Here is an 18,365-nt window from a genome sequence, read left to right as displayed (position 1 = left end):
AATGGTAACTGGGGTTTAGAGTTGCTGCCTATTGTTGGCACACAGTGGAAGGATTTGGCTTGACTTTGTCATTTCATTCGTCACCTGAAGAGAATGCTGATGATAGTTTGTATTCCTGATTGTAACAGGAATAAAACCCATTTCAGCACACCCAGCATTCATGAAAGTCTGTGATCTCTTTATCAATTTTCACAAAGAAACAGTGAGCTTTTTTTGGAGTTTTGCAATAAAGAATGGAAATAGTTTCAATAATAAGAATAAGAATGTTTCTTTCACTAATACTAACCCTTGAAGGGTCAGTTAGCTCAGCTGGCTAGCAGCTGGTGAGTGATGCCAGCATTGTGGGTTGAGTTCCTGCATTGGCTGAGGTTATCATGTAGGACTCTCCTTCGCAACCTCTCCTCTGGCCTGAAGGGTGGTGATCCTCGAGTTAAACCACTACCAGTTGTCTGTCCCTGATGGAAGAGCAGCCCTATGATCTGGTAATGGTGGCTTTTAATTCTTGAAGAAGTTCAAATCCATTTTCTCAGGGGTGACATTTAATATGGTCAGATGTGTTAAATGGGTGGTCAAAGATCAGGAAAATCTGCCAAGGTATCTAATGGTGCTGGACACACTGCCTTTTTATGTACCAAGGCCAACCTTGCCTATGATCCTTTTCAGGTTCCAAATTGCCTCAGAGTGACAGATTATCATGCAAGGGGTTCCAGAAGTTCAGCAGAGGCAGTAAGCCTTGGCTCAGGTGGCCATAACCAACGATAAAACTCAAATTAATGACCTTTCATCGGATCAGGAATGTTGGGAATCTTCCAAACCCCAGAATGACATGGGTCATGGCAAGAGATTGGTGAACTTTGATGAGAAGTCCAGCAAGGAGCTTCTCGATATCTCCAAGACCCAATTTTTAACTAAGTGTTGAACAGTGAGATATGACTCTTACTAGTGAGTGGCGAGAGGCATGTTAGCATCCAATAGCATTCATTCTCACCTGATTATTATTTAATCTCATCTCATTATTTTATAGTATCCCATTCTCCCACCTGCTGGAAAGGAACTACATGGTGACAATCCAGACATGAAAGTCAAATTGGCTAGCTGGTCACTCCAGGTCACCACTTGGCTCTCCACCTTGGACACCCAACACCAACTTCTTGGTCACACCCCATGAGCAAAGACTGCTTGCACCCATATCCTCAGATGTTGGCACTGGATATGTACCAGCCTCACCGCATCATCATAGCACATTTCAAATCCACTAACTGTACTATTCTACATTTGAATGCTGCACTTTGGGAGTTGCCAGCACCTTTCACCTTTGAGATGTGGTCAGGATACTTTGTGCCTGCAACAGACATTCATCTCATACATTCAGCCAGGCTGCATCTCAGGAATGCTCACTCACTCTCTTAGCACTCACTCGCTCATTTTGTGCATACTTCACAGCTCAAAGTATCCCTATTCTCACAGCCTTTTCAATCCTCAGCCACACCTTAAATACTCACAGTACACTGTCTTGCCTTACTGTTGGTGTAGACACAAAGTGAGACATTTCATGGTTATCAGCAATCATCAGTCATAAAGTCAATCTCACACCTACAGCATGCAATTGCAAGCCTGCACCTTAAACACAGTAAATATCCTTCAAACAAATGCTACGTCTTAAAATCAAAGGGGAGTAGACCTCAGTTAATTCAAGTCAGTCTGGAAATCCCTATATAATCTCTCAAGGGCATCATTCACACACAGTTCAGGAGTTTGAGCATGGTCAATCATCCATAAGGTGTGGTCAGGGTCATTACAGTCCAGAGAATGGGCCATGATCAATCCTGCAAAGCCAGTGCAAATAGTCAATTGATGACCTGTGTGATTTGTAGTCTGTGCAGCATGTATGCAGTTGGTGGATTGAATAATCCTTCTATAATTATTAGCATTCTACGATTTTGAGATTCTTTGATTTCGATGCAATGAACCAAATGAGGACAGACTGATAAAATGCAGATTGATTTTAACATACCTTGCTATTTATCATTATAACTTTACTTCTCAGAATGTGCACGGCCTGACTGTGGCAGAGATCAACTCATCCAAGAAGTAGTGTTGGACAGAATTATCAGGACTGGTTCAATTTTCTGGACTCGTTTCAACTGCCGGAGGGGTCGATAATGGAATTTCACAGAATCCTTTGCTTTATTTTTACCTTAGCTGAAAATGTGTTGCTGGTTAAAGCACAGCAGGTCAGGCAGCATCCAAGGAACAGGAAATTCAACGTTTCGGGCCAGAGCCCTTCATCAGGCTTATTTTTACCTTACCCAGGAGATTGTATTGTTTCTACTCGGGCTATGGAGTGTATGAATCAAGGTGTACGCTGATTGGTTTGGGATTGGTTTAAGCGACCAGAAGGTTTTTTTTTATTCTATATATCATTGCTTGTATGTATGTTTGCAACAAATAACAGTTACAAGGGTCTTTCTTTCCATTCTGTTAACCCACTCGTGTTAATTAAAGCTTTAAGATAAAAAGTACTTACTGTTTGTCTCCTTCTATACGTAAAATTCTTCCAGAGTAGCAATCCCAGCTGTGTCCAGAAACTAGCCATATTCTCAGAGTACCTTTACTTGATCGAGCAGAGAGGCTGCTGCTCGTCATGAACTAAAGAACAAAAAAAGAACAGGAGGTTACATCAAAGTGTGGTTGACTCTCTTCCAACATTTACAAGTCCAGCAATATTCCTTTCAACCTTACAAAATAAAACAATCATAAACAGTAACAATTTCGATCAAAATGGGTGCAAGGGTTAGATTGAGTCATCAGATTAATTCTGCATTCATGCAGTCAAACTTCAAAAGGTTCAGAAAAGATTTACTAGGATGTTGCCTGGAATGGAAGTTTGAACTGTAGGGAAAGGCTGAATAGGCTGGGGCTAGTCTTGGCAGTGTAGAGGAACAGCGGGATCTTGGTGTTCAAGTGCATAGATCCCTCAAAGTTGCCACCCAAGTGGATAGGGTTGTTAAGAAAGCATTTGGTATGTGGCTTTCATTAACAGGGAGATCGAGTTTAAGAACCGCAAGATTTTGCTGCAGCTCTACATAACACTGGTGAGACCACACTTGGAATATCGTTCTGGTCGCCCTGTTACAGGAAAGATCTGGAGGCTTTGTAGAGGGTGCAAAGAAGGTTTACCAGGATGCTTCCCGGATTGGAAGGCTTGTCTTACAAAGAAAATTGGACTTAGCTTGGGCTTTTCTCTCTGGACAGAAGGAGGAAGACGGTGACCTGATCGATGTATACAAGTTAATGAGAGGCATGATGGATAATATTGATAGCCAGAGACTTTTCCCTAGGGCAGAACTGACCTCCACAAGGGGTCATAGTTTTAAGGTGTTAGGAGGAAGGTATATATGAGACGTCAGAGCTAGGTTCTTTATGCAGAGAGTTGTGAATGCATGGAATGCGTTGCCAGCGGTGATGGTGGAAGCAGAGTCATTTAAGCTACTGCTGGACAAGCACATGAACCACAGTGAATTGAGGGGTGCATAGGTTAGGTTATTTATTTTAGGTTAGGATTAATCCTTGGCACAACATCATGGGCTGAAGGGCCTGTTCTATGCTGTACTTTTCTATGTTCTGTGCTCCCCTGGAGAGTCAGAGCCTGACGTTTATAAAATCATGATGGGCATGGATAGGGTGAATACCCAAGGTCTTTTTCCCAGGTTTGGAGAGTCCAAAACTAGAGGGCATAGGTTTAAGATGAGAGAGGAAACATTTAAAACAGACCTGAGGGGCAACTTTTTCACATAGAAGGTGATGCATGTATAGAATGTTACAATTACAACATTTAAAGACATCTGGTTGGGTACATGAATTGGAAGGGATTAGGGGGGCAAATGTTGGCAAATGGGACTAGATCATCTTGGCATATCTGATTTGCATGGAGGAGTGGACAGAAGGTTCTGTTCTCAATCTGTACAAACTATGACTGTTTGTTCCTAAATGTTAAGAGAAATCAATGAATCCTAATACGCACACTGCAATGTACTCTATTCGATCCTTGAGCAATGGTCAATGTAAAAGCAAACTAGGAATAGGAGAATTGACATTTCGGGCATGAGCCCTTCATCAGGAATGAGGGCTCATTCCTGATGAAGGGTTTATGCCCGAAATGTCGATTCCTCTGTTCCTTGGATGCTGCCTGATCTACTGTGCTTTTCCAGGGCCACACTCTCAACACTGATCTCCAGCATCTGTAGTCCTTACTTTCTTTAAAAGCAAACTAGTGTTACTTGTTAATTTGAAGAAATAACATTTTATTATCATTCTTAAAGAAACAAAGATTGCATTTAGTGCTTTTCACGTCCTAAAGCCCTTTACAGTCAATGGTATATCTCTGAAATGTACTGTGATGACTGTTTTGAAATTCACTTTTTGGCAAGATGTGTGAATCATTGGGATAAATCATCAATGTTGCCCAACCTTAATTGTTCTGAAGAAGGTGATATTGTGAGACATCCATGTAGTAAAAGGCATTAGGTCAACAACTTTGATCTAGTAACAATGAACGAACAGCGACAAGTCAAGATGATACGTAACTTGGAGATGAACTTGTAATTTGTGGGCTTCCCATGCATCTTACACCCTTGTCCTTTTGGGAGATACAAATGGAGGATTTGGAAGGAAATGTCAAATTATATCTGCCCCAGACATGGCAGTACAGCACCAAATGATCCAGGATCCCCACTCACAAATAGGCCCTTTGTCCCAGAGATCAGGTCCATTGTGTTGCAAACAGTTTTCATTCTATGGTCAGATCTTCCACTACCCACATCAATCCCATTTTATAAAGTGTCTTATGAGTATGCAGTGCCAACCACATGCAGCATGTAATTTGAAAGATTGCTAACATCATCCTCACGAGAGGTCCAAAAACACAGTGACTGTCCAGAGGAGCATCTGGTTAAATACAAAACAGTTGTCCTCCATTATTTTGGCAACCTGATATTTAGATTCACTTTGGAGAGAAAAGCACCTTTGTTTCATTTTGTTCTTTCGGCAGATTTGCCCTGTAATTCTCTTGTTTAATTCTCAGCAAATAAGCTAACACCATGCTATGTCTGTAACTGAATGCCAGAGCAGTGATCATTGTGGTTGCTCAGTTTGTTTGAATCTACACGTGTTGCATGAATGCTGGTAAATGGGAGTAGGTCAGATTGGGATGCCTATGTAGCTCGATGAGTTGGACCAAAGGGTCTGTTTTCATGCTGTGTGATTCTTTGACTCAATGACAAGCTTTTTTGTCTCCTAAAGGGTCATTAGTCTGTGAAGCTTTCGTCCCTAGAGAGCAATGGAAGTTGGGTTACCAAAGACTAGGTTCGATACATGTTTGAAGTACAAACAAGTCAAGGACTATGGGGGAAAGTCAGGAAAGTGGTGCTAAAACGATAATCAGAACAGCCATGGTCTTTTCTGAACGGCAGAGCAAGCTTGAAGGATCAGATGCTCTGTTCCCACTTCTAAACTTATGATCTTATTATGTTTCTGATCATAGAATTCCGACAGTGTGGAAGCAGGTCATTTGGTCCATTGAATCCACACCAACCCTCTGAAGAGCATCTCACCCAGATCCACCCTTCCCCACCTTCCTCTCACCCACCCACCCACACCCCCCCACCACACACCCCCATCCCTGTAACCTTGCATTTCCCATGGCTAATCCACCTAACCTGCGCATCTTTGGAATGTGGGAGGAAGCAAGAGCACCCAAAGGAAACCCATGCAAATATGGGTAAAATGCACAAACTCCACACAGACAGTCATTCAAGTGTGGCCTCCACAGTCTGAATAATTGTAAAGCACTTTTAAAAAGCACCACAGCAACTAACTCTTCCATTGTCAATCCTAACCCAGTATGTTCCACTTTATTTGTCCTCCTGTCTCCATGAGCTTGGAAACACAGCAATCATTCTAACTGCTCTCAGTCAGTTCACAAATACACACGAGCATGTCAGCAAAGCCTCTGCTACATAACCTGTTTAAATGTAGTTTGTGATGGAAGATTTTAGTTTTGGCAGATGTATGCATCAAATCCTGTGTTAATTGGATCAACCAACTTGCACTTGGTGGCCAATAATGATCTGTAAAAATATTCCTATGCAAAACACAAGATGGATAATTTGGGAAGCAAAAACATTTTCCCACCCAGTTCTAATGATTCCAGTTGGAAATCAATAATTTTTGCTAGCACTTGGGCAATTATTTAAAATGTCATTTACAGTACATGGAAAATGGTGTCAATAATCACTATTGCAGATTAATTATGAGGTATTTTGATCATTGAGTTAACGTTTCTGATGTTAATTCTTTTTCACCAAATGAGGACCAATAGATAGATTCAAATCAGATTGGGCTTCCTGTTTCTCTCCATTTAAGGAAACGCACTTATTAATATTATTTATTTAATCAATTTTGTTGATGTCCAGTGGTGACACTTGAAAGCCTTTTCAGCAATCAGAAAATTTTTATATAGTGTGTTTGATGTGATATTTGGGATCTGGGATTCATTGGTTTACGAAGGGCAACAGTTGCTAAACCATATCCATCTGTCCTCCTAATCTGCTGAAGATGTGGTTTTTTTTTACTTTCAGCAGAGTATTTATACTTTACAAATAGAAACTTACGTTAACTCATATAACATAAGAGTGAGACGTGAGTAATGTGGTACCAAAGAATTCTACAGACTTTGTTATAGCACATGATATCTATATCTTTGGAATCAGAAGCACAAAAATGTCCATGTTACAGCTAAGCAATTCAGATATAAACCGTAGCAGGCTTTCCTCAGTGTCTCATGCTGTAAGAAGACTGAATAAGATGGAGATTGAGGTCTTTATACCTTTAAATTATGTTATGATATCAGAAGCATCTCTTAATGGTACATTGCGTATCAGCTGTGACACATCTCACAAGAATCTGGAGTTTAAAGAGGAAGAAATGAAAGACTTCTTTTTTTTTAAATGAGCTGATTCAGGAAGAAAAACAGGAACCATTTTTATACATAAAGATATAAACCAAGGGCCAAGTCTTACCATATAATAACTGAAAATCATCAAGTTTCATGCAGGGCTTTTCTCCACAAGACCTTGTGCTTTCCCCCCATTATCATCTTAAACTCACTTTATTAACGAAATACCACACACCCACGTTGCCTGCTTGTCCAATGCTAGCCCAATTCTCCAAGAGAGGCTGAATGGCCTATTTCTCATCCAATATTTATTCTCAAATACCCTTGACATAAAACTTCAATATATTCAAACATGACTGATCCTTCTAAAAGGCCTCATTATACTCTCCCTTTCACTCCCTGCCATTTTTATTATGAAAGTTAACTCTTTTTATTTACTTTATTCAAACAAATGGACGCTCCTTGGCTGAACTGTGCAGCTGTGCAATCATAGGTGTTCATGAGCAGAGCCGCATATGTTCAAAGAGCTTATCAAGTTCAAGTTCATTAATGCAAAGCTGTAAAAGCAAGTCTGGAAAAGGCTCTCTTTACTAACTGTCACATGGAAAGGGCTTTTAACAGTCAGGCCCCAGTATTGTATGTCTTCTGATAAAAACGTGCTGTGGTAGTTTTGCTTTTATTTTTATCCATGATAAAGCCCCATATCAAAATCCTTGAACACAAAATGGACTTTGCTGAAATAGTTGCAGAGTTGACTGGGGTTGAAGTGAAAGTGTCGCAACATGTAAGTCCGTGGATTTGTATTTGGATTCATCATACACAAAAGTACAGAGTTCACTTAAAAAAATCCAAACCATTTAAACTATCATTTGGAAACTCAGATGCTTTGCAAATAAATTTTACTAATGTTCAGACTATTTTCTTTTGTTATTTATTTATGAGATGTGCTGTCATTGGTAGGGTTAGCATTTTTGCCCATCCATAACCGCCTTAAGTTGGTGGTAAGTGCCTTTTTGAATCACTGTTATCCATGTAGTGTACATACATCCACAGTACTGTTAGGAAGGAAATTCCAGGAACTTGACCCAGCAACACTGAAGAAATGGTGATATATTTCCAACTCAGAATGGTAAGAGGCTTGGAGATGAACACTGATGAGGCAGTGGTGTTTCCATGCATCTGCTGCTCTATCCTTCTAATCGCAGAGGTTGTCAGTTCAGAAGGTGCTGTTGGAAGAACCTTGTGGGATACTGCAGTATACGTAAAGATAGTACTCATTGCTACCACTATGTAGATGGAGACAGTAGTGAATGTTGAAGGTGGTGGATGAAACAACAATCTGGTGGGTTGTTTTGTACTGAATGGTGTCAAGCTTCTTGAGTGTTGTAGGTTGGAGTTTCACCCAACCAAGCAAGAGGGGAGTATTCCATCACATTCGTGACTTATGTCTTGTTGATGATGGATAGGCTTTGTGCGAAAAATGAGTTACTCAGCATAGAATTACTGCTCCTGTGGTCACAGTATTTACGTAGTTTATACTCAATGATCACCCCCAGGATGTTGACAGTGAGAGATTCAGTAATGGCAATGCCATTGAAACGCAAAGAAAGATGTTAAATGTTGAAGATATTGTGATTATTTTGGCTGAAAAAAAAGTATCTACAGCAATAACACCACAATGTAGGTAATTCAAAGCTCTTGCTGTTGGATACTGCAAGCCTGTTTCAGTACCTACACTGCCCAGTAACAAGTGGCATATTGGCTGGACTTGGACAACAGGGTTGCTAGGTAACTCTTCTAGTCAAATAATGCAGTTTTAACACTGGTAGCCTGAACAAACCTTCCCCAGACATTACCGCTTTACATGAGTACAATACCAGGATACTCCAATGTAATATATTGCATAGTTATACACTATGGGGAGAAAGTGAGGACTGCAGATGCTGGAGATCAGAGCTGAAAATGTGTTGCTGGAAAAGCGCAGCAGGTCAGGCAGCATCCAAAGAGCACGAGAATCGATGTTTCGGGCATGAGCCTTTCTTCAAGAGAAGAAGGGCTCATGCCTGAAACGTCGATTCTCCTGCTCTTTGGATGCTGCCTGACCTGCTGCTTTTCCAGCAACACATTTTCAGCTAGTTATACACTATACAAGTTATACATCATTTGTATAATATATTGCACCAATGGGGAATAGAACTATGAGACAAAGTTCAAAAATTGGGGATTAGGTGAAGATGAAGAGCATTTTCTACTTTCAAAGAGTCGTTCACCTATGGAATTCTCTTCTAAAGAGTGCAATGGAGGCCAGGTCATTGAATATTTTTGTGTTAATTCTTGATTGACAATATAGTTAACAAGTGCAGGGAGTAGACAGGAAGTAGAGCAGATGTCATAATCAGATCACCTTAGTTTTATGAAATGGTGGAGTAGATTTGAGGGGATGAAAGGCGAACTGCTGCTCCTAATTTATATTTACATTGGTTAGTATGATATCCATCGTTAGCTGGTGGCACATGAAAATGTGGCCTTGACACATGATGAACAACGTCCCAGTGGTCTAGATTAGAGTGGTGCTGGAAAAGCGCAGCAGGTCAGGCAGCATCCGAGAAGCAGGAAAATCGACGTTTCGGGCAAAAGCTCTTCATCAGGAATAGAGGCAGGGTGCCTGCAGAGTGGAGAGATAAATGAGAGGGGGTGGGGGTGGGGAGAAAGTAGCATAGAGTACAATAGGTGAATGGCGGTGGGGATGGAGGTGATAGGTCATCCCAATGGTGTCAGGACATTTTGCAAGTGAGGAAGTTGTCTCGTGACATCAGCTAATTCTGTACACAGGAGCACAGAGCACAGCATATTTTCTCCTGAATGTCCCAGCTCTTACTGGAATACAGATTTATTGACTCAAAACAGATCACTCAGGTATTCTTGTGGACCTGTACATGCAACCTCGGTCCAGTTCAAACAGCAATAGTTTAGAAAAACAAACTGTCTGGATCTAGAAGGTAATCAAAAATTAGAGTTTAAATAATATGGTCATTTTAGCTTTGAACAGTTGATATTAAATCATTAAAATTATCAACTATCATGCAACATGCATAATTTCCATTCTATGGAAGCACAGGATGAATGTAAAAATCAACATTACACGCTGAAGTTACACTTTTTTTAATGGGCCATCTCTACGTTTACACTGAAAGAAATCTTTAACTTTAATGCTAACTTCGGCTGTGTCCTAGACTCTGGACTCTGGCACAATCACGTGGCTCTGATAAGTTGCCTGTGTGTTTGCCAGTGCAGCAGAAATATTATCTCCTGATTGGAATTAAACAATTTAACCTGGTGTCAATGCATACTGTGCTTAATTCTCATCTCCCTGAAACTGATAGGAATATAATCAGGAATGAGCGGATCAAATCGAATGAGTGGATTAAATTGCATAATAAAAACAAAGCACTGTTTAGTTAACCACTCATCTCTGTCCCAAATGACTGGGGAGAAAAGTGTATTTAAGGGCCACAATATGAAATGAAGTCTGATAAGAAAAATAAATAACATTTTGTTAGCAATAACAAGTGCCAATGTCGAATTGTGAAAACAATCTCCCAAACTGGAGATCAACTTTTCCTACCGTGAATGCCACAAATTTCCAAGAATGTTGCTGCAAGTTTTCAGTAAATTTCCGGTCCAGGAACACTGAATACCCAGATGATAGAAAAGCAACAACTTGGCCACTATGCTAACAACTGAAACCTTTCCATGTCGAAAGTGACATGTGTGTCAGACTATCATTTTCAAAAAGTACATGTGGACAGCTGAAACTTGTACTGAAAACTGCCATATACCTTTGTTTATAGAATCATGTAAAATTGCACCCTTATGGAAACTCACCTAAAATAAACATGTCTTCTTTGTTACAAATAAACCAATTCTGGACATTGGGAAAATTCCTTTGCTCTTCTTTGAGTAGAGTCACATGGCAATTTTTCCGTTCACCTGAGAGGACTGCCGGGGTATTGGTTTAACAGCAACATCGTGTCTGCGTGGGTTTCCTCCGGGTGCTCCGGTTTCCTCCCACAGTCCAAAGATGTGCGGGTCAGGTGAATTGGCCATGCTAAATTGCCCGTAGTGTAAGGTAAGGGGTATGTGTAGGGGTATGGGTGGGTTGCGCTTCGGCGGGTCGGTGTGGACTTGTTGGGCCGAAGGGCCTGTTTCCACACTGTAAGTAATCTAATCTAATCTCTGAAAATGCAGCCCTCCATCTTTACTGCACTGGAATGCAAAGCTGACCACTTCAAATCTTGCCTGATGTTCTATTAACCCCCAGCTCAGTGGCTAATATTGTGTATGTCAAAAGACAGTGTCATGAATAAACAGAATCAGCTCCAAACATTTCCCAGTACTCAAGTTAATTTAACTGAACAGTCTCCTCGTGGTTACTAATGTCATCTGGGTTCCCTTGCACTTTGAAACCACTCCGTACGGTATTTATTCTCTTGAGACATGGGTTTGGCTAAGAATGGATTGTTTTCGGCATCAAAGTCTTGGAATGGGACCTTTCAACTGATCCCTCTTTCAACCCATATGATGGAGGGGAAGAAGATGCCAAATCAATTGAATTTTAATTCCCAGAACCTGATGTCTCAGTTGGCTGAATACTGGCACACAAGCAATTTCTGTGAAAGAAAGCCAAACCACTTCCTGTACCACCAACCAACTACCAGCCAAAAAAAACCTGTCCCGTTCTGTTGTTGCCCTGATAGACCCCAAGACTGAAACTGGAAAAGTGAACTTGTGAGGAGGGGAGAAAGCAGAAGGAAATCTGGATGGTTTCACAATCAACATGTTCCAACAAGACTAACGAACCTGTGGACATTCTTTACATAACAATCTGAAACAAATTAAACATAACGTGAAGCGAGCAGTGAACTTCGAGTTGAGAAAAAGATCAGTTATGCTCAAAGCAGAATAAACTATAACTAAAGTGATTTCTCCAATCATCCAGTCCACAGAACTCAAATTGTCAGCTCAGAAGTGGATAGACTTAATTTATCAACATCTTTCTTCTCTCCATTGCCAATCTATATAGCCCTGTCACTTAAAATAGATCACAGAGTAAATGCATCATCCATTGTCCAGCACAGAACAGACCTTGCAAACTGAATCGGACTGCACTGCTGCTCTACAAGTCTTTCATACAAACTCAATTTAATATGCATCGCAAATCATGGAGCTCAGGATCAATAACAACATTGCAAGTGCTAGAGCTTAGATTAGATTACTTACAGTGTGGAAACAGGCCCTTCGGCCCAACAAGTCCACACCGACCCGCCGAAGCGCAACCCACCCATACCCCTACATTTACCCCTTACCTAACACTACGGGCAATTTAGCATGGCCAATTCACCTGACCCGCACATCTTTGGACTGTGGGAGGAAACCGGAGCACCCGGAGGAAACCCACACAGACACGGGGAGAACGTGCAAACTCCACACAGTCAGTCGCCTGAGTCGGGAATTGAACCCAGGTCTCTGGCACTGTGAGGCAGCAGTGCTAACCACTATGCCACTGTGCCGTCTATAGGAAGGTCAGGCAGCGCAGCTGGTCAGTTGTCCCTGGTCCCTGGTCCCAAGTCGTCACTGCAACATGCAATGCATTTTTGATGCTGACTGAATAAATCCACAGTGACTGCTATATGATCACCCAAAAAGAATGTTTTAAAATAGATATATCTACTTGTTGGTCTCATCTTCTAATGATCGATTCAAGTTACCTTGTTTGTGTGAATATTTTTCTAGTTTAACAGCTACTAAACGTAACAACGTGTGAGCAGTATTTGCTTCAGGGTTTTGAAAGGACTGGTGAAATTCCCAGTTGGGCCAGTGTCAGGGATCAACTGGATTTCCGAGAGTTCCCACTCACATGCATAGTTCATGGCATGACTCAAATGAAATCAATTCTGAGACTTGATTAGAATTCAATTTTTTACTAATAATGAGTAAGTAAGAAAGATCTAATAATCATTAGTCTCAGCAATGTCTCACTTGGCAGCAATCTCGCTGCAGGATCTATGGATTGCACATCTACTCCGGGACTTAAGCATAAAAATTAAAACTGACACTCCAGTGGATTACTGAGGCAGTGCTGCACTATTGGAGGTACCATCTTTTGGATTAGTTTTTAAATCAAAAGGCTCCAATATGTCTGTTCAAGTGGATGAATGCCCATGCCACTAACATGAAAGAAACCAGATGCGTTATCCCATCATGTCCTGGCAAGTATTTATCCTGCAAACAACAAGATACAATACAGACTATCTGACCATTATAACATAGCAGTTTGTCAAAAGTTCCTGTATGAAAATTGGCTGTTGCATTTCCAATGTTAATATGCTGATGACTACATAAGTTACTCTTGACTGTAAAATGTCCTTTGATTGCACTGGTAGACTTCTAATAAACAATGTTTCTAACAAACATTATGAAGCAATGCAGTGATCCTCTTTCTGGAAAGTGCCTGTGTGTCAGTACAGAGGAGAATGGCCCAAGGATCCCATTGTTCAAGTCACTGTCAGGAAGCAGGCATAAAGAATGGACATTTGGGCAAAGGTATTGGAAAGATGCTAGTCACAATGGGAATTTACTACTAACCCACGTGAGAATACTGATGAAAGAAAATAGGGAGAGGAAGACATTCCTTTCCAATTCAAGTTTTATGCCAATGGGTTGGTGGTCTACACTTTCAATTTGTCCTGCTCTTGGCTGTTTGCAGAAAATTTGAAGCTGAAATGCATTACTGTTTACATGGTTTTGACAGGACATGATTAATGGTGGCTTCATGAAGAATGAATTTAAATCTATCACATTTGTTGTACATTGAATCAGAGAGCAAAATGATGCTGTTATAGTCTGAATTTTCCACCTTTTTGAATGAAGTTTTATGTCTGTACACTGTGGCGATGCAATGTGCAGACATTAGAGCTATAACCAACCTATCTGTGGCTCTATGTTATAATGGCAAAGTACTTTGGCTCAGCAACACATTGGAGGCTGACATGTCGGGGAGGACACTGCGTTGGCAGATCATTTTAAGTGAAACACTTTTATTTTGCTTCAATGCAGCCTGTGCATTGACAATAGATCATGTGATCATTTTAACACGTTCAGCAAGAAAATAATGATTCTAATAGTATGGTGGCTCGGTGGTTAGTACTGCAGCCTCACAGCGCCAGGGACCTGGAGTTGATTCCAGCCTCGGGCGACTGTCTGTCTGGTGTTTGCACATTCTCTCTGTGATTATGTCGGTTTTGCCTGGGTGCTCCCGTTTCGTCCCACAATCCAAGATGTGTATATCAAGTGGATTGGCCATGCTAAATTGCCATTGTGTTAGGTGCATTACTCAGAGGGAGATGGTCTGGGTGGCTTGCTCTTCAAAGTGTTGGTGTGGACTTGTTGGGCTGAAGGGAATCTTATCTAATTTTCTGGCTCAGTAACATACATGTATTGCTTCAATTGACAGTCCAAGAAAACCTCAGACTTAAGCTCACTTTTGTTAGTTTAGCTGTTATGTTGGAATGGTGAAGATTAATCACCTATTTCCTGTGTGTTCTAGAGTTGGATAGGAAGGATCCAATGTTCCTAATCAATGCAATGATCCCCATTCTGGAAAGTGGCATTTTTGTTTTATAACACAAGTTCAACAACATCTGTACATATGGAGCACAATTAACCTTTCTCCTCTGGTTTTCATGTATTTATAATCAATTGTTTCATCTCCCTTTCTGAATCATAATTGGAGTAGCAGTAAGCCATATGGATCATAAGACCATTAGACATAGGAGTGGAAGTAAGGCCATTCAGCTCATCGGGTCCACTCCGCCATTTAATCATGGCTGATGAGCATTTCAACTCCATTTACCGTCCCTCTCCCCGTAACCCTTAATTCCTTGCGAGATCAAGAATTTATCAATCTCTGCCTTGAAGACATTTAACATCCCAGGCTCCACTGCACTCTGTGGTAATGAATTCCACGGACCCACCACTCTCTGGCTGACGAAATGTCTCATTTCCATTCTAAATTAACCACCTCTAATTTTAAGGCTGTACCCATGGGTCCTAGTCTCCCTACCTAATGGAAACAACTTCCCAGTGTCCACCCTTTCTAAGCCATGCATTATCTGGTAAGTTTCTATTCAACCTTTTAAACTCTAATGAATACAATCCCAGGATCCTCAGCTGTTCATCATACGTTAGGCCTACCATTCCACGGATCATCTGTCTGAATCTCGTGTGAATAAGCCCCTCAAGCCTATTCTACTGTTTAGCACAGTTATGGCTCATTAAATTGATCTATATATGTAATGACCTAAAGAACAAAAGTGGGACATTAGCCGATATCTCCAGAGGAAATTGCAAGCTGATTACAGCACTTTAGACCACTCATCCACTCTACTTCCTGCCAATGCTGTCTCTGGGACTGGCTAATAATCTTTGAACCTTTTCTCCTGTTTTCACTGCTGTCACAATTCTGCTACTACAGTCGATTTTGTGTTTCTCATTATTAAGTGAGTCAAGTGAAATAGAAGTCTTCATGTTTTGGTGTTTCTGGTAATAGATAAATAAGTTGATGATTTGCGCCCAAACAATTTACCCCAAAATACAGGTAGCAGAGAGGTAGAGGTTGGTTGCAGACAGCAAGAAAGCCTTGCTATAGCAAGCTGATTTCACTGTTTCAGAAGTTATAGTAATTCAGAAAACAGTGCTACACGTTTAGACATTGTCTGGAAAATGGCCCCAGATCAAGATTTTACACAATTGCACCATTTTACAGCATTCAAAGATTCAGTTCTGAAGGGTAACTGGAGCCAAAACATTAATTCTGCTTTCTCTCCACAGATGCTGACAGATCGCCTGAGTTTTTCTAGCAATTTGTTTTTTTTTCTGATTTGCAGCATCTGCAGTTCTATTTTTGAAATCAAATATTCAGTGTCAATTTGTCTCCAGACTAAGACTACAAACAAGCTATTAGTTCTAATGGTTCAACACTGATTTTAAAATGAGAGGATTGCAGCACTTTCAGACCTTAAAACATTGCTTAAAAAAAAGGACAGACTTAAGGCTTTTTGTTCTTCACTCAAAAGGACACAAGAAACTGACTTGAAGAAAGGGACGTCACTCTACAAAGGAATGAGTAGAAGTTGTTGATTCAGTAGGCCTTCATTGGCATGAAGATGCAGCAAGAACACTTAACTATCAGTCTTAATTCTTAGACCAGCCAGAAAAATTCTGAATGGCCAGCATGTTTCCATGGGAATACCGCAGTGATTGACTGTGACCATGACTACTTTGGTGTAATGAACGCACAATTCCTATTGCTATATAAAATGCTTCTAGCATGTGTGGATGCAACTCCAGAAGTTCTGAGTGAGGGCCACAGATGCTGCGACACTATCTGAGTTGTTCCAGCAATTTCTGCTTGTATTTCTGATGTCAGGCATTCACATTCTTTGTTTTTGTTTTAAAACTTAAATTGGTTTAACAGAATACAACTCGACGAAAGAGCATTAACTATAATTGATAAATTATTCTTCAAAACGATAATTGAAACAGTCATTCACAAGAGTGCTGCTTTGTCATAAGTTAGAGTGGCTCTGCCATTTTAAACAACTGAGCAATCACGAAAAGACATGTGACATGTATCGCTCTTGGAAATTCTTGATGAAAGTTATTTTATTGAAAGCAGAGGTTGCTGTCGCTACAGTAATGTTTTTGCTTGTCCAATAAAATATCACCTATATTGAAACAAAGAGCACTTACTTCTAGCTGAACTGTTTAAATGAGAAGATCTATTTTAACTGGGCATGGCGAGGAGCTCAGTATCATTTTCATCATAATAGCACTTGCCATATGAAATAACAAAATGATGAACTTTGACTGTTTTGAGCAGCATGTTCAATTAATGAAAAAAATTGTTAACACGCTTCATAAGTATTATACCTATTAAAGTTCAACACAACTGCTTTAACTCAATAGTCTCAGAAGTGGCTGTGAGAAAGTGAGGACTGCAGATGCTGGAGAACAGAGTCGAGAGTGTGGTGTTGGAAAAGCACAGCTGGTCAGGCAGCATCCGAGAAGCAGGAGAATCGACGTTCCAAGCATAAGCCCTTCATCAGGAGGCTTACGCTCGGAACGTTGATTCTCCTGCTCCTCAGATGTTGCCTGACCGGCCATGCCATTCCAGCACCACACTCTTTTACTCAAAATTGGCTGTGTCTATTGTCACCGGGTGGGGGGCACTCTCATCACCCCGTTCTAGGTGCACATCAATGACATCAGTTAAGCAGCCTTCCACTGCTACAATGACAATAGGAGACACACCACAAGCCTGCAATTTCCTTAGCATGAATTCCCATTCTTTCTGGGAAACAGTATGGAAGCAGTGTCTCAGACTAATGCTTTTCAAAGCCTTTTAGAGTTTTTAGCCATCTAAGCTGACTCTCCAGGAAAGCACTAAGTAAGTGCTGCAGTGTTGGAGATGCCATGTTTGGATGGGACATTGCAGCAATAAACAATTCCATGGCATTATTTTTAAGATGAGCTGAGGAGTTGTTCCTGCTATCCTGGTTAATAGTTATCCCACAACCAACATTCCTAAAACAGGTTATCTGTTATGATTGCTATTAATGCGAGCTCGACAGCCACATTCTCTTTAAGGCAGTGACTGCTTTTCAACAAGTACTTAATTTGGCTATAAAACACTTTGTTTTGTCAAGGTGGTCGATAAATGCTAGGTTTTATTAAGATTCATTATCCAAAAGTAAAAACACAACCAATGATTGAATAGGCATATAATTTCATGAGTCATATACTTACTTTCTCAGATCAAACACTCTGTGCAAAGAGAGTGCTTGAATTTAAAATTTTGATCCAAACATAAAATCCTCCTCAAATTCTATCCATCATCTTCAGAATACTAAATGCTGGCCAGTCTGTCGCCAATATATTTCAAACAAACAATCCTGTTTGCGTAATGTTATTTAAGTTAGAGAGGGGATGATCTTATGGGAAGTACAAGAACAAATGATGCAACAGGCTACAGCATAATGATCAGCAAACATGCTAGCACTGTCTTGTTCATGAAACTCACTGAAATCCTGATCCAAGCATAAATTTCTTGGCAAACTGGTTATGCTATCAACTTTCAATTGTGCAACAATCACTTGCAGACAAAGCTGTTCATTTATCACATGTAAATTAAAATCGACTTACATGAATCATATAAAGTGATCTAACATATCAATAATGTAGAAATAAAACATAAAGGGAACAGAATTTAAATACAAATGTCACCACACACACACACACACACACTCAAATAAAATCCAACAATGGATTAAAACTTCCTAAAATAAACAAG

General features: G+C 40.5%; 1 protein-coding gene across 2 annotated transcripts in view; it reads right to left on the bottom strand.

The window, feature by feature from the left end:
- Positions 1 to 18,365, bottom strand: part of LOC132824570 (phospholipid-transporting ATPase ABCA1-like) — a 164,586-nt gene that overhangs the window by 124,892 nt on the left and 21,329 nt on the right. For both annotated transcript variants that reach the window (XM_060839183.1, XM_060839182.1), the window contains exon 2: positions 2,528 to 2,649. In XM_060839183.1, the coding sequence (XP_060695166.1) occupies positions 2,528 to 2,596 (69 nt within the window). In that variant the 5' untranslated portion in view covers positions 2,597 to 2,649. The remainder of the gene's footprint in view (positions 1 to 2,527; positions 2,650 to 18,365) is intronic.

This window comes from Hemiscyllium ocellatum, chromosome 2 (assembly GCF_020745735.1).
Source record: "Hemiscyllium ocellatum isolate sHemOce1 chromosome 2, sHemOce1.pat.X.cur, whole genome shotgun sequence".
In the NCBI taxonomy this organism is placed as follows: domain Eukaryota; kingdom Metazoa; phylum Chordata; class Chondrichthyes; order Orectolobiformes; family Hemiscylliidae; genus Hemiscyllium; species Hemiscyllium ocellatum.
This window is presented reverse-complemented; position numbering and strand designations above follow the sequence as displayed.